The sequence below is a fragment of the Podarcis muralis genome, chromosome 13 (assembly GCF_964188315.1).
Source record: "Podarcis muralis chromosome 13, rPodMur119.hap1.1, whole genome shotgun sequence".
Classification (NCBI taxonomy): Eukaryota; Metazoa; Chordata; class Lepidosauria; order Squamata; family Lacertidae; genus Podarcis; species Podarcis muralis.
The window spans coordinates 26,551,069-26,567,954 of NC_135667.1; the positions used below are offsets into that span (position 1 = coordinate 26,551,069).

The following is a 16,886-nucleotide window of genomic DNA, read 5'->3' on the forward strand; positions in this document are numbered from 1 at the left end:
TGGTAGAACCATCCAGATTGCGCCCCCTAGCCACGGACAAATTAGCTCTTCTTTTCACCTCTCCTCCAACCCACCCTCCTCCACCCATTCAATTCACCCTCTATTTAAAACCATTTCTTATGAGGCAATAATCAATATTTATATTTATGGACATATTTTTATCTGATTTAGCCCCACCTCCACCCCCATTGCATGTGCCCCTGTAGGGGGCCCACCTCACCACTCCCTAGCTAAGGCCCTGTCCATCAGCATCTGGAGAACAACAGATTCCTCATCCCTGGCTTTGTGTACCTCAGCAGGCTGCATTGCTTTCTTCTGACCTTTACACCCCTTCCAGATCCTGCCTCCTATATGGATATGGTGACTCCTTTACTGTTATATTTCCTCACAAAGCAAAAATATAGAGCTACAATGTCCACAATGCATGGCAAAGTCCAACTACGTACTCCAAGTGAATTATTCTTTCAGCTGATAAGAAAAGATGGTTTTGCTTTGTGTTCTAATTTGGGGTAAGTAGAAATAGTGGCATTTATGGTTTGAGTAAACTACTGAACTGAAATGCCTAGTTTCAAAATTAGAATTTTAAAAAATGTAAACACACATTATTATTATTATTGACCACACACTGTGGAAGATCAGGGCCATTGAGCGATGGGCTTGCATTTGCACCCCTACATCCATTCCTGGTTTTCTACATTGCACAATCAGAATAATGGCCTGAACACGACCACAGTTGTTTCAGTTTGGGGATTTTTTTTCCTGATGCGCATAGGTTAGAGGGGAGATCCCTATCACAATCCTGTTTCGTTATCTCATCCCAGTACAAGTTTCCAGAGTATGTTGTTAAACATCAAATATTTACTCTTCAGCAGCCTTGGATGCCAAGAATACAGAACTCTTCTTTGAACTTGGACTCTAACTAGTGATCCATTGCCATCATTTCAATTCAGCTTTGGATGAAACATTAATGGAAGGGGGAGGGAGGCGGTATAAAAGTTATAGGCTGATGAAGAAATCACTTACTGCATTATTGATTGGACTAACTTACCAATGTTATGTGTCCTGCCAATTTACTTTGGCAGGCAAGCCTTCACACACACACACACACACAGAGAGAGAGAGAGAGAGCGCAAACCAATATGTAGACATTTTGCTGCCTGTGTGAATGACAAGATGCCTGCACCTCTATATAGATAAGCAGGATGGAGTGGTAGTTGAACCTTACTTTAGCACAGGCAAAGCGATAGCATCCTTCACCTCATATGAAGGTTTCAGGCTATATTGAGGGGTGCACAAAAGGTCACACAGCACACAAAAAGAAGCACAGGATACCATGTGCTCATTGCTGCACCTGACACCTGCTTGCTGCTCATTTAAACAGATGACACAATACAGCAACGGTGAGCAGAGCAATGCAAACACATATGTGCTACCAGCTGCAGTGCACGGTCTGGCATCTTGGGGCCTTCCCCAAGATGTTGCACAACTGGGGTTTATATCGTGGGCTACAGCTCCTTCCTTGCATAATTTATTCTGATATCACCAAGTTGGGCACTTTTCTTTTGGGTGAAGACAGAGGGAAAGTAGGTGTTGAGCAGTTTCGCCTTCTCTCTATCACCCAATAGCATTTCTCTGTCTTCACCTTGCAGAGGATCTGCCATTTGTTTGTTCTTCCTTTTGCTTTGAACTTAGCCAAATAAACTTTTATTTTAAACTCTGTTGCAAGCTGAGCTCATTTAGAACTTTGGCCCACTCGACTTCCCTGCAGACGTTGGCTACTTGTATATACGCTTCCTTTGTGATTTCCCCTTTCTTCCATTTCTTATGCATGACCTTATTAAATCTCAGTTAAACTGTATGCTCCTCATGCAGCCACACAACTTTCTTTAGATGCATTCCTCTTTTCTTTCTCGTTGAAATTGTCTGCATTTGCACCTTCAACATTTGTCATTGTCTTTCAAATCCTTTCTGATGCTTTCTAGCCAACCAGGTGAATGTGTTCCGGTGTGTTGGGGGGAATGCTCTGTTTTATAAAAAAAGCTGAATTCATTGGATATTACACAATAGTTGAGATTTAGTTGAGAGGGCACGTCTTTGATACACAGATCATAAGAAATGATACACAGAAACTGTGCACTTAGTGTGCTTTTAATTATGACTCTTTCTATCCATCTAAATACAGTGGTACCTCGGGTTGAGAACTTAATTCGTTCTGGAGGTCCGTTCTTAACCTGAAACTGTTCTTAACCTGAGGTACCACTTTAGCTAATGGGGCCTCCCGCTGCCGCCGCGCCGCCGCCGCACGATTTCTGTTCTCATCCTGAAGCAAAGTTCTTAACCCAAGGTACTATTTCTGGGTTAGCGGAGTCTGTAACCTGAAGCACCTGCAACTTGAAGTGTCTGTAACCCGAGGTACCACTGTATTATTGTTTTTATGTTATGTAAATGAAATATATATTTCATTTCTTGAATGACAGGTCTTATACTTGTATGCAATGTGATACCTTATTACCATTTGGTTACTTTGTTTCTTTCTTAGTGTGATATGCTTACATTATTAATTTAATAAATCATGTATTTCCTCGTCTCAGGTGTTTGTGCTACCCCCGGTAGCAGCCCTGGCAGTGAAGGTTTGTCAAGTGCATTCTTAACTGGCTGCTTATTGAGCATTAGTGACAGCATCTCTTGTATTTTCTGGTACTTGATCAGTAGTTGCTAGGGCTGTTCTCCTTGTTTTGCCTTTGGGGGTGACTTGCTATTATGTGTTATGTACATCTGAATACAAAATATCCTACTATCAATGGCTGTGGGTTTCAGTGGCTTGATATAAAATAGCTAGGGATGGTTTGATAGAGTTAAGAAGAACATTGCCATTGTTACTCAGTATGTCAGCACAAAACTTTAAAAAGGGGGTGTCTGGTGAAGTCCACAGAAATCAGAGTGAATTCTGACCTGGAAATGGGCCACTCTGTGCACTCATCCTACGTACAGAAATATAAAAAATGGGCAACGCTACATTCACTTGTGTTAGAGCAGGAGAATCAAGTCAAGAATGACTTCACAATCACTTTCACTTTCATGCTTCTTGGATCCAGGACAGGATGAAACTAGCCTCTCTCTTTTTTTTTCCTTGACAGAAAAGAGATTGTTATTTGTGCTTCCCCTACAACTTCACTTTTATTGGGTATCCTGTCTCCTTTTGAAAAGTTGTTTACGCTTCCAAGAACGCTGGGAATGGTTTTATGCCAGACAGAAAGGCAGCCTGCTTGTGCCTGGACTTTATTAGCTATGTTACATCAGAAGATGTTATCTCCTCTGGCAACATGTTTGCTGTACCTGGAGGCAGTTCTGCAATTTTATCTGATATACTTGAAGAAACTGTTTTATGTGCCTATTTTATACGTAGAATTTTTCTCTAGCAGCAGTGACATACGGTGAAATTTTTCACAGGAAAACAGTTAGGGCTCATGCATGCGTATTGCTCTGGAGGGCTGTGCAGTTTTGCAGCCTTTGCAGAGGTAATCACACACAGAGAGACAGAGAGGTGTGCATGCACACACATACATAGAGCCTGGAGACACTGGCTAAGCAGGTACACAGAAAGGTCCTGCTGGGAACATTAAGGGGACTAGACAGCTCTATCACATTGGCTTCCACAAGCACAGAGTTCAGATAACTTTTCACAGCAATACATACCATGATAGGTAGAATTACATCCAAGAGATGCTTGATATTGCCCTTGCAGAAAGCTCAGTGGGGGAATGGAAGCTTAACATGTCTTTGAACATAGTGCAGGAATAGATAGCCTGTGGATCTACAAATGTTGTTTGACTCCAGCTCCCATCAGCTCCAGCTACCATGGCAGGTGCTTAGGAGCTATGTCAGTTGTACATCACCAACATTTGGAGAGCCAAAGGTTCCCTATCCCCCCTATTACTTCAAAAGAAAGTATGTGGTGGCTTTTGATGTCTTCAGAATTCTACCCATAACCTTTCAAATAGCATGAGTATATGCTGGAGAGGAGAGCAGCTGCCACCTTGTTCATTGCAGAGCTTTTAAAAGGTGAGTTTAGAACTGCCCAGTGGTTTGTGATTGTCATTTGCATGGCTACACACATCCGTATTTTCCTTGTTTGCATACATGCTTTCTTGCTTAGAGTGATTCTAATGGTGACATTTATAAGCCTACACAAAGTAGGAGTAAAACCTCACCACCAGTGGTGAAGCTGCATAGTCTGCACCGGGGGCGGAGAGCAGGCAGGCGCATGGCGTGATGGTACCCCCCTCCCCGATGGTGCAGGGTGTGGTGTGCTCCCCCCACCCCCCACCCCGTTCCTTCGCCAGTGTTCACCACTGAACTGTTAATCTGACTTGAGGGTGGGGAGAAGGACACCATACCATTTCCAAAACCATACCTCTTCTTTATACAGCAAGGCATAGCACATTACCCATTTAAATAAAACTAACTTTTCATTATCCAAAGTTTTTTTTTCCCCCTCTAATGAAGAAAACACAGCTATTCTAAACTTCAGACAAAACTGGGTGGTTCATTTCATTCCTCAACATGGCTCAGTCATGAAAATGTGAATTAATAAATTCGGTTCATCTGCAGGCAGAAGATATCACAGAATAATAATCACAACAAATATATTTTGTCTGTCAGTGTCCTCAGACCAAATCCACAGCATACATTGAAGGCACTAAAATATCTCTTTAAGCAGCCATGATCCAGCAAATTCAATAGTGTAAATTGCCACAATTAATGAGTTTGGGTACAGTTAGAATGTAGAATCCAGGAAATACAGATGTACCTCAGGTTAAGAACTTAATTAATTCTGGAGGTCCGTTCTTAACCTGAAACTGTTCTTAACCTGAGGTACCACTTTAGCTAATGGGGCCAAGGTACCACTGTATGTCAATAAAGGAGAGTTGGCATTGCCATTGTTGCATGGAAATAACAAAAAGGCCCTGCTTCATTCCATGTACTCCTGAAATAAAGATATACTCAGTACTTGTTTGCAATGCTTACTAGTCATTGAAAGTCAAATGATGTGCAAATCCCACAAAGGGGCTTCGCCCATAAGAGTTCAGCACCCTCACATCACTGCATTACTTTTACATTTGCTGACAATCCTCTTCCAAGCTTCCTTCACTTCTTTGTTCCTCAGACTGTATATAAGGGGATTGACCAGAGGTGTCAGGACAGTGTAAAATACAGAAAAAAACTTATTTAGCTCCTTTAGTATTTTTGTTTTTGGTAGCACATAGACAATAATGATTGTTCCATAGAAAATGGACACGACAACCAAATGAGAAGAGCAGGTGGAAAAAGCCTTCTGCCTACCAGTTGCTGAGGGAATTCTCAAAACAGCATTAATGATGTAAACATATGATGTAATGGTTAAAATAAATGACGGAAGTGTGCAGAAGGATGCCATGATGGTCAATGCAAGTTGAACCTTGTAGGTGTCAGTGCAGGACAGTTGAATGATAGGGAGGAAATCACAAAAGAAATGTTCTATTTCACTGTGGCCACAGAATGTTAGCTCAGATACAAAAACGATCAATATAGTGTTTTCTATGAAACCACACAGCCAAGATGCAGCTACCAGTTGAAGGCAAACCTTGTTGTTCATTATTCTTGTGTAATGCAGGGGTTTACATATTGCAGCATAGCGATCGTAAGACATCGCCGCAAGAAGGTAGCATTCGGATGCTGCTAAGGACGCTGCAAGCCACAACTGCATAAGGCAGCCATGGACAGGGACTATCCTTTTCCCAGTCAATAAACTATTCAACATTCTGGGCAGGATTGTTGAGGTATAGCAGGCCTCCAAAGAAGACAAATTCCCCAGAAAGAAGTACATGGGAGTATGAAGGCGCTGATCGGTCACAATTAGGACAATGATAAGGATGTTCCCAGTCATAGTCAAAACGTAGATGATTAGAAAGAGAAGGAAAAGAAGAATTTGCAGGTGCTGGAGTTCCCCAAATCCAAGGAGGATGAATTCAGTTGACATAGTTCGATTCACCCACTCTGATTCTACCATGCTTTTTCCCCCCCTAGAGGCAAATAAAATAAAAGACATGCAATGATGCTTATATTGCAATTCTGGTGAATAGAACATATGGTTCTACGATAGATCATATAGTTTTCTCTATGGATGCCCAGTTTCTCATTCCAGTTCTGTAAATTAATGTGGGGTGGGGGAGGAAGAAGGTCAGGCCAGAGTTTTCAGTTCATTAAAGAGGCATGTTGAATATGATCTATTTAGATATTTCAGTATCTCAGATATTTCACTGTCACAGTATGGTGAATTATGATGCTCACCTGAAATAACAGCAATAGAAATTACCTGTATTCCTTAGTCAGAAAATCTAAAGCTTGGGACTTGTACTTATATAGCAGTTAAATCTCTGTTGTTATTGCAAAAGGACTTGATTATCTTCTCAGATCTGGCAGTCCCCATTCCCATTGTTTCTGATCTGTGTTCTGAATCTACTGTTTAAGAGGAAAATAAATATTTTTGTGCTAATTGAACTCTTGAGGCAGTACTGCTGCTCCTAGTTCCAACAAATCTGTTTTACCCTTTAAGGAATATGTACCCCCAGTACAATTCATTAAAAAACTAGTGCTGTGTGAAAAATGTCTTCTGTGTTTTCCCCCTACCCATTCTCCACAAGAAAATAAATCACACTCAGAAATTGTCGAAGAGAGAAAAATGTCGGTGAAATTCTCAAGAGTGGGTTGAAGATTTTATGTTGCACTTACTTTTGTGAATTTCCTATCTTTTGTTCTACAGATCATTTCTCTGGTAATCTGCACTCTGTTCTGTAAAACAGATATAGATAAAATTTCTGACTGGTGATGTATATACTGTATTGTTGTGCAGTGTTGTATATTGTGGTGTATGGTGGATTGTCGTGTAAATTAATGTTGTTTGTCAAATAAAGTATTTTTGAAAAAATAAAATAGAGGACAAAGGGCCTTGGTGTGAGATGGGAAATGGGTGGGCCCCCTCCCTCCCCCCCTCCCTCCCTCAAAAGATAAAGCCAGAGTTTGAAGTAGAGTTTTGTGGTGATCTGGGTCAGAAGCAAGGCAGCAAGCTGAAGAGGTCCAGAGTGTAGATGCAAAGAGGAAAGTGCCTCAGAAGGGTGAGTTAACTGGGGCTGAAAAGCTGCAACTCAATTGATTTTGCCACTCTCTGGGAGCCTGCTGTGGAAGAAGGGGTGCAGCAGGAGGAATTGGAGGTACTGTATGTGTGAACATGCTAGAGGAGCAGCCAGCAGCTGAAGAAATGGTGGCTTATTTAAATAAACCATATTTCATAAAGATACCCCAGTCTCTTCTGTGCCTTACTTCCAAAGGAAACACGAACCCTTGGTTAAGCACCTGGAACCCTTGGAATCTTGCACCATTTGGAGATGGTGGTAGACTGCAACAATACTTTGCTTTGACCTTTGTTTCATCATGTAAATCACTTTCGGTCCCTTTTTTTGGGAAAAAACAAACAAAAAGATTGATTAGTGCTTATTATTAAGATTATTATATGTGGACAATGCTCTGGCAATGATGCTTCATCACACATAATGTCAGAGACTTCTGGGTGGAAGTTGTATTGTTCCCAGGGAATTGTGGGTAGAATGAAAAGTTCCACTACTTTGAAGTACGGTGTAGCTTTCTTCAAAAATACATCACCAGTTGTTATGCTGCTGCAGCCTAGTATGAGCCTGGATCCTTTGGGAATTTTCACTCCTGGGTAGATGAGGAAAAATGGTGGAGACCATTGTCCCAGGCATCGCCTAGAGAGGAGGAAGAGGCAGATAGCATAGACCTCCAGGAGTGGTTTGGCACAGGGCATACCTCAGAGGGAGATGAGGGCAAAAGTTGGGAAATAATAGGAGAGGAGGAGGAGGAAGTGGAGAGCATTCAACTGGCAGAGCCTGAGCAGCACTTGAATGAGAATAGAGAACAGAGAGCTCAGAGGCAACTGTCACGTACCAGCCACCGTTGGAGGCAGGAGGATGAATAGCGATGAATAGGGGAATAACGTAGAAGGGGTGGAGTTTCATTCGGGGCAACGTTAGGCATCATGGAGCATCTTCAATTTGCCTCTGTAACTTGTATTAATAAACAGAACACTGCTTTCCTGGGAATTGGCTGCAGCTGCCAACAGCACCCTGACAATGCCCTCTGCATCCAATTCTAAAAAAATTATGGTGAATGGTTCTATGGAGCCCAAAGCTGAGTTTTTACATTACAATTCAAAAATGCAAGTTCTTTGTTGTACTCACACAGTTTCTGGTTGGACACTGATTAATTTATAGCTCAGTTTCCTAGTAACTTTAGGCAAAAGACTGCAGTAATAGTAGGGTCGCCATACACCATTTTTGCCAATTTCCCTTGAGAATAGCTTAAAAACTGCATTCTTTTGTGATTTTGCCAAAAAAGCAACCCTAAGTAATAGCCAAAGATGAATACAAAATAAATCATCCAACCACAGCAAGTTTCAAAATAGAATCCACTTAATAGAGACAACCTGATGAAAACACAAGACCACAAAAGTACAGGGAGGGGATTTTGACACCTTCCTCATTTTGTTATGTGCTGTCAAACCATAGGAACAAGATTGCTGGTAAAATCTGCGGCCATCTGCTGGATGTGAATTTTGAGTCATCCAGAATCACTACAATGGTACCTCGGGTTAAGAACTTAATTCGTTCCGGAGGTCCGTTCTTAACCTGAAACTGTTCTTAACCTGAAGCACCACTTTAGCTAATGGGGCCTCCCGCTCCTGCTGCGCTGCTGCTGCTGCGCGATTTCTGTTCTCATCCTGAAGCAAAGTTCTTAACCCAAGGTAATATTTCTGGGTTAGCGGAGTCTGTAACCTGAAGCATCCGTAACCTGAAGCATATGTAACCCGAGGTACGACTGTACTTCATTAAAAAGTTCCATGCATGTCTCACAACATTACATCTTAATGCTATTGAACATTTGCATCTTAGCCACATTACACAGTGCCCTCTGAAGCCATTTTAAAAGGAGACACTTAGATATTTCTGTCTCCCACATCTGTGAATGCAAATCCACATTACAACAAACCCTGTGCCTTACACAAGGAACTTCCATGTGTACAGTAATGTCCCCACTTCAGAAGTAGCAACTAAACATGGGAGCTACCAAAAAAATGCTATGGAGGTGAGGTAAAGGTGTGGGCTTGCAGTACTATTGTATCTATGTTGCTTCCTCACAGCAGCAAAGCTTGAAGAAGCCTACAATGTGAAGTAATTTGCCCACTTTCTGATAGCTCTCCCCAGGGCCATCTTCACCTCTTTGTTCCTCAGGCTGTATATATAAGGATTGACCAGAGGTGTCAAAATGGTGTAAAAGACAGAGAAACCTTTATTCAGCTCTCTCAATTCAGTTGTGTCTGGCAAAAGATACACAATGATGAGGGTGCCATAGAAAATAGTCACCACAATGAGGTGAGAAGAGCAAGTAGAGAAGGCCTTTTGCCTCCCTGCGGTAGATGGGATTCCAAGAACGGTAGTGATGATGTACACATATGATGTTATTGTTAAAACAAATGGTGGCAAGGTGCAGAGTGAGGACAGGACTGTTGATAAAAGCTCTACTTGGTGTGCATCACTGCAGGTCAGTTTCGTCATGGGGATGAAATCACAAAAGAAATGCTCAATGACATTGTGGCCACAGAAGGTTAACTGTGCCATAAAAATTAACAAGATTGAATTTATCACAAAACCTCCAAACCAAGACCCAGCTACCAGCTGGAGGCAAAGCTTGAAATTCATCAGGACTGAGTAATGCAGGGGTTGACATATGGCCACATAGCGATCATAAGACATTGCTGCCAGGAGATAGCACTCTGTTGCAGCCAAAAACCCAAAAGCCCAAAATTGCACAATGCAGCCCCAGACAGAAACACTTTGGTTCTCAGTTATGAAACTGGCCAGCAATCTGGGGAGGATGGTTGAGCTGTAGCAGGTCTCCAAGCAAGACAAATTGCCCAGGAAAAAGTACATTGGTGTGTGGAGGTGCTGATCTGTCACAACTAGTGTAAGTATGATCAGGTTCCCAGCCATGGTCATGATGTAGACTGTTAGAAACACAACAAAGAGAAGAATCTGGAGGTCCCGGACTTCTCCAAATCCAAGTAGAATGAATTCTGTGATGATGGTTTGATTTACCCATTCTAGTCTTTGCATAGTTTTCATCTAGTGGAATGGGAAGATAACAATTAATGCAATTACTATTAGTTTTTTTAAACACAGTTTCAGTAACATCCAACTAAGCTTTAAGCTCTTCAGTTGTGTGTAGGCTATATCAGTTGGTTCCATTCTATGAACAGAAGTCTTTCCATTCATGGAAAAGTCCTTGATCTAGTGAAAGCCTCTCAAGGATGGGTCATGATTTTCACTGATTTCCTTATCTCCCTGTTGACCCTTTGGTTTCCATGCTGCTTCAGAGGGTGCACCAATTCTTGGGATCAGGTTTTCAGAGGAGAATGGGCAAGAATCACAATAGATAATTGATTTAAGTAGCTTTAAACACATTTAATTTCAGCAGTTTGTGCTCACTGGACACGATCTGTTCAAATTTTATATAAATTGTTTATTTAGAATATATGGGGTTAATAAAATATTCTAGTTTGGTGTCTAAAAAGAAAAGAAGGAGAAGAAAAAACCTTGCATCTTCTGAATTGCATTGTCATCCAACCAAGGGAATGGATTTTTTTTTTAGATTTTCAAATGTTATGCTAAAGAATCAAGTAGGTAGCCGTGTTGGTCTAATGCAGTCAATATATATATATATATATATATATATATATATATATATATATATATATTTTAAAAAGTCCAGTAGCACCTTAGAGACCAACTAAGTTTGTTCTTGGTATAAGCTGTCGTTCTGAAGAAAGCTTATACCAGCCTTTCTTAACCTGTGGGTCCCCAGATGTTGTTGGACTACAACTCCCATCACCCCTAGCTAGCAAGGCCAGAGCTCAAGGATAATGGGAGTTGTAGTCCAACAACATTTGGGGACCCACAGGTTGAGAACCACTGGCTTATACCAAGAACAAACTTAGTTGGTCTCTAAGGTGCTACTGGATATATATATATATATGCGCTAAAGAATGTGCAGTATATTTTCCTAACAAAGCATCAATATATAGTTGCTCAATGGATACATGCAGGGTCTCTGCCCTTTTCTATCTCCTGCAAGTTGCAAAGAGATCTATGAACAACAACAAAGACAGTAATTCTATTTGTCTGGGAGTGAGCCCCATTGAATCCAACAGGATTTCTTCTGAGTAGGCATGATTAGGATTATGCTGTAAGGCACATTGTTCTCCTTAACAAAATAAAAATAAAATAATTGACAGCTTTCTGACATGCTTTCTAGACCTGTCAAAACAAATAATAAACCAGGGAGGCAATCTGAAAGTAATTGATGAATACAAAATAAAATTTAAAATATCAATAAATACAAAATAAAATTGCTAAGATTAAAAAGATTTTCAGAAAATGATAGCAGTCTCCTCTGCCATTGCTGAAGTGCATGGGAAAGTATTGCTCACCTGAATTCCAATTTGCTAGAAATCTTTGAAGGTTAACTTCTGGCCTTCAAAACCAGTTGCTTTAAATATTGAGATGAAGCTACTTCAGTCATGCTCATTGATCAGCTACAATGAGAAAGGTTCACTTGCGCCTGAATGTTCAAAGTTCTTTATTTGAGTTACAATTGCTTAAGAAGAGTGGGAAAGCAGCAAATACTCATATCCTAATTAGACTCTTGGGAAATCTTTGAGTTTAGTTTCCAAATCAGTTTTGTGCATCTCTTTGAAGAACATCTACCTCAGATGAATACATTCAAAATGGGAAGGCTTCCTATCCTTTCCTCCCCTCCCTGAATTAAGCCTTTTGAATAAAGATTTTATTAGACATTACAGATTAGAATTTGCCTAATTCAAAACCTTTAGTAAATTTGAAGTGTTTCCTCTTCAGACTAACTACCTAAGAGATTTCAAAGGAAGCCCTAACAGTGTTGTTAACGATCACAAAATTTGTAACCTTATGCAATGTATATATTTTATAAATATATGAAACCCTTTCTTTCAGCAGCAAGTACAAAACAGAACAAATAAAATTGCAGGCCCAGGCAGCGCACTTCCTCCCCTCCTCCACTCAGGTGAGCCACCAATAAAGGAGACCACCCAGCTGAATGGGATCAAATCAGGCCACAAATTTATTGACTACAGATGAAGTGGTTTGGCATAGGCATTGGGTAAGCAATTATTTCCAGGCTGCCTTCCAGAAATGACATCAGGGTCAACCCAACAGCAAGAATTCCCACAGGGGTCACAGCTTCTAGAAGTGCTGAGGGCCAAGCCCCCCATCTGGGCAAGTGGACAGAAGCAACTCCATCACAGATCCCTTTAAAGTGATATCCTACTTCTGGAAAGAAAGGTGAGGGTACAACCCCCCCCCCCCACATACACAAATGCTAATGTTAGTAAAGGTAAAGGGACCCCTGACCATTAGGTCCAGTCGTGACCGACTCTGGGGTTGCTGCACTCATCTCATTTTATTGGCTGAGGGAGCCAGCATACAGCTTCTGGGTCATGTGGCCAACATGACTAAGCCACTTCTGGCGAACCAGAGCAGTGCACGGAAACGCCGTTTACCTTCGCGCCAGAGCGGTACCTATTTATCTACTTGCACTTTGACGTGCTTTCGAACTGCTAGGTTGGCAGGAGCAGGGACCGAGCAACAGGAGCTCACCCCGTCGCGGGGATTCGAACCGTCGACCTTCTGATCGGCAAGTCCTAGGCTCTGTGGTTCAACCCACAGCGCCACCTGTGTCCCTGTAAAGGCTAATGTTACCCAATGCTTAAACCACCCAAGTTGTGATGATTGCTACCGGGTAGACAAAACCTCCAGGTCATAGCCAATTTGCCTGATAGGCAAATTCCTACCCAGCCCCACAAATATGACAACCAACACAGCAATAGCAAGGTCAATTCAATGAGTAAATGCAAAAATTACTGGAGTGGGTGGGTGGGTGGGTTGATCTGACGAAGAAGTGCTGGGCATCGGGGGCTGGCATGGGCTGTTTCAAATCCTCTGGGAGCAGACCTGAAAGAAGCCTGATGGTTCCCTCAAGCCCCAGCCCTCCGGGCCAGCCTGCCATTGGTCAATTCAGCAGGCTGATGCAGAGCAGGATTTCAGAATTGAGTCAGTTTACAAAAACTTCAAGCCATCACAATCAAGTGACATAAGTCAGTGGTTTTCAACCTTTTTGAGTCCATGGCTCCCTTGACCAACTACATTCTTTCTGCAACACCCCTCTGGGGCTCAGAAGCCCATGGCACCCCTTGCCTGCAGAGGTGGCAGCCTCTCGCCCTTTCTTAAACACCCTCCATTGTGCAGTGTTCCCTCATTCTCCTCTCCTCTACCCTCTCCTTGGGAGTCCTCTTGGCAGCCACTGCTGCCACCCCTGGTCTCTGAGCTGCCCCCCTGCCCTAAAGAGAGGTGCCTCCCCCCGCCCCAAAGAGAGGTGCCTCCTCACACTGTCCCACAGGGGTTTGTCCATTCCCAACAGCAAGGGCTGGCAGACTGGCTGGCTGGGCTCCCTCGCCCTCTTGCTTGCTTATTCTGGGGCCACATCAGCTCCTGGCAACCAGCACCCCCTGGCCAGCTCCAGAGGCACAATTTGCCCACAGAGCTTGTCGTCAGGATTGCTGCAACAAACAGCTGTGCAAGCCTTTTGGAGGCAGAGATGCGAGAGGACATCAGAGGAGGGAGGAAAGGAAAGAGGGACAGAGGCCAGTGTTGCCTATGGCACCCCTGACTATAATTCAAGGCACCCCAAGATGCCATGGCACACTGGCTGAAAACCACTGACTAAGTGAATATGTGAATATTCACTCAACAGCCATTCATGTGGTTTCTGAAATGAAGCTGCATGCTTCAGACTTCTATAACCATATATCACATGGAACTCAAACAGTAAAATAGGTTCCCTCTCCCATGTGTACACGTACCACCCCCACCCCTACAGAATCTTCTCTTCTCAGCTTGAGTTGCCTCTTGGGATTGAAGCTTGGGAGTGAAGAGCTATAAGAGGCAAATATTGATAAAGTTCTTTGCCACATTGTCTTTCAACATCTGCCAATTAATATATGACCAACAGAACACACATAATCACTTCTAAATATTTATTTCAATGCTTGATTAGACCCATGGGAGTGAATGAACCAAATATAAACTTCATTGCCATGTCTCTTTCATTTCTGTCAATGCAAAGAGCAATTAGACAGATCATCTTTGAAACAGATAGAGTGAGAAAAACATGATAAATGGAGGAAATAGCAGCTCACATTTGGTGGATGGCTACACCAATGAACTGCATGATCAGCGATGGAGAGAGAGAAATAAAATAAGATTAGGTAACCCAGAATCTACCCATGCACAGCTAGGTAAGTTCATGTGGTATTTTCAGTTATCTTATTTGTTACCAATTTGATTGATTGTATCAGAAGTTTGTTATACTTTGGATACTCTGAAGAAATATCTTCAGGGGTTAGGTGTGCATAAAGCCACCATCTAAACTGGGGCTTTGATAAAGAAAATATTTCTACCAGTGCACACTCATTTCTTAAAAAACATTGAAGAAAACATGACAGTGGCAGCAATTCAGCAATTCTTCTTTGTCCATGTCAGAACTACAAGGAATAGACTGATCAGGCTCACAGGGCTTAGTTGGATTATGATGGGATCTGATGAGATGGGATCTGATGTTGTTGCTTCTGGAATTAAAAAGTGGCAGTGGTGCCATCAGCGTAGGACTTTGAGACAAAACTTCAGGCTTCCATGCAGAAGAATGAACAAAAGGGCCTTCAAACCAAGTGGTGCTGAATGCATCACTTTTGGGTGATATATTATACATTTACCATCTAAAGAGCTGCACCTCATAAGAACAATAATAATAATAAATAATAAATTTTATTTATATCCCGCCCTCCCCAGCCGAAGCTGGGCTCAGGGCGGCTAACAACAAACAAAATAGTCCAACATTCTAAAAACATTCATTATAAAATTAATTAGAACATTGAATAAAATATTAAATTACCTAGCTGCAAGGAAAGTGATACATGAATTACAGTTGTGTTCAACTCTGTTTTTCATTCTGAGAATGAATTGTTTCAGAACAGTGCTCTACAGTCAGATGTGACAACCAAATCATAGCTCTGTCAACGCAGAGTAGTGCTATAGTGAGAAATGTTAGCAGCCTTTTCAAAACTTGTGTAGCATATCTTAAAATTCCACAAATAATTTGTTTGGGAGGGAAAACATAATTTCATTCTGAATTCTGCTAGAGGAGAGTTTTCCATAGGCATGTATCAACTACCAACTTGTATAAGAAAGCACTGCCTCTGTTGGGAATAGCGCAGAAAGAACAGCCACTTAGGATCTAGTTCACTCTGCAATGCTCACACCCACCTGGCTAATTTCTGGGCAAGAATTGCAAAATAGGTATCCCCAGGTCTAATGATAGTTTCTTGACCATGCAGGGGACTTCCTTCTTCTCTAAGGCACTAAATTCTCAGCAAGAACCTAATATCCTAATTCAATCCACTTGAGCATTTGGGCATGTTTCCATCAGCACGTTTTCCATCTTCTCTTTTTCTAAAATGGATATGTCTTCTTTTCACAGCCACTGAAGAAGCAGACAATGCATAACCAATCATCAAGAGTGACTGAATTTGTTCTGCATGCATTCTCTGATGATCAGAAGTTGCAGACATTTCATTTCACTACTTTCCTAGCCATTTATTTGATGGCCGCCATTGAAAACCTTTTTATCATCACAGTCACCATTTCCAGTCATCACCTTCACAAACCCATGTACTTCTTTCTCTCCAATCTGGCATTACAAGACCTTGGTTCCATATCTGTCACAGTTCCCAAATCCATGGCAAATTCCCTGATGAAGACCAAAACCATTTCTTACAATGGATGCATCTGTCAAGTTTTCTTCCTTGTCTTTTTCACTGCATCTCACATCTTCCTCCTTGGCATCATGGCGTATGATCGCTATGTTGCCATCTGTAATCCACTGCAATACGAGACTGTGATGAATGGGACAGCATGCATCCAAATGGCAATCAGTGTATGGAGCATCGGGCTTCTTTATTCCACAATATACACTGGAAGTACATTCACAATAGAGTTCTGTACCAATGATATCAATCAATTCTTCTGTGAAATTCCACAGCTATTCAAAATTGCTTGCTCTGACTCATATATCATTGCATTTTTGGCTGTCTGGATTGGAACTTTTGTGGCTTTTATTTACCTTACATTAATAGTTTTTTCTTATGTTCAGATTTTCAGGGTGGTTTTAAAAATTCCTTCTGCTGAGGGGAAGAAAAAAGCCTTCTCAACTTGCTTGCCACACCTTGTTGTAATATCCTTATATTTTATAAGTGGTTCTTTTGCCTATCTAAAGCCAACATCGAGGTCCCTATCTACCATGGATCTTGTAGCTTCATTGTTCTATTGTGTGTTGCCACCTCTTATGAACCCATTAATCTATTGCTTTAGGAATAAGGAACTAAAAATGGCATTCCGGAAGTTGACTGCCAATCTTTCCACTCAGTTCTTACCCAGTTGTCATTGACTAGTGGACAGGTCTTAGTATCTGCAAAGTTCCCTCAATTTTATTGAAATGTTTCTAAAATTGTTGTTGTTGTTGTTGTTGTTGTTGTTGTTGTTGTTGTTGTTGTTGTTGTTATAAAGCTGGACACCATTTCTCCTCTACATATAAAAAGATTTTGGAACTTGTCACTTGTCTGAAATCTT

General features: G+C 41.6%; 3 protein-coding genes across 3 annotated transcripts; 1 reads left to right on the plus strand and 2 right to left on the minus strand.

The window, feature by feature from the left end:
- Positions 1–5,095: 5,095 nt before the first annotated feature.
- Positions 5,096–6,050, minus strand: LOC114582134 (olfactory receptor 6C4-like). The gene has a single exon (XM_028702927.2). The coding sequence runs from the start codon at positions 6,047–6,049 to the stop codon at positions 5,096–5,098; it is 954 nt and encodes a 317-aa protein (XP_028558760.2). The 5' UTR covers position 6,050.
- Positions 6,051–9,272: 3,222 nt separating this feature from the next.
- LOC114582133 (olfactory receptor 11A1-like) lies at positions 9,273–10,235 on the minus strand. The gene has a single exon (XM_028702926.2). The coding sequence runs from the start codon at positions 10,233–10,235 to the stop codon at positions 9,273–9,275; it is 963 nt and encodes a 320-aa protein (XP_028558759.2).
- Positions 10,236–15,756: 5,521 nt separating this feature from the next.
- On the plus strand, positions 15,757–16,704 carry LOC144325358 (olfactory receptor 14A16-like). Its single transcript, XM_077918281.1, has one exon. The coding sequence runs from the start codon at positions 15,757–15,759 to the stop codon at positions 16,702–16,704; it is 948 nt and encodes a 315-aa protein (XP_077774407.1).
- Positions 16,705–16,886: the final 182 nt, after the last annotated feature.

Excerpts from the sequence above, each read along its gene's own strand:
- LOC114582134 (XM_028702927.2), bottom strand. The coding sequence starts at position 6,049 with ATGGTAGAATCAGAGTGGGTGAATCGAACTATGTCAACTGAATTCATC.
- LOC114582133 (XM_028702926.2), bottom strand. The coding sequence starts at position 10,235 with ATGAAAACTATGCAAAGACTAGAATGGGTAAATCAAACCATCATCACA.
- LOC144325358 (XM_077918281.1), top strand. The coding sequence starts at position 15,757 with ATGCATAACCAATCATCAAGAGTGACTGAATTTGTTCTGCATGCATTC.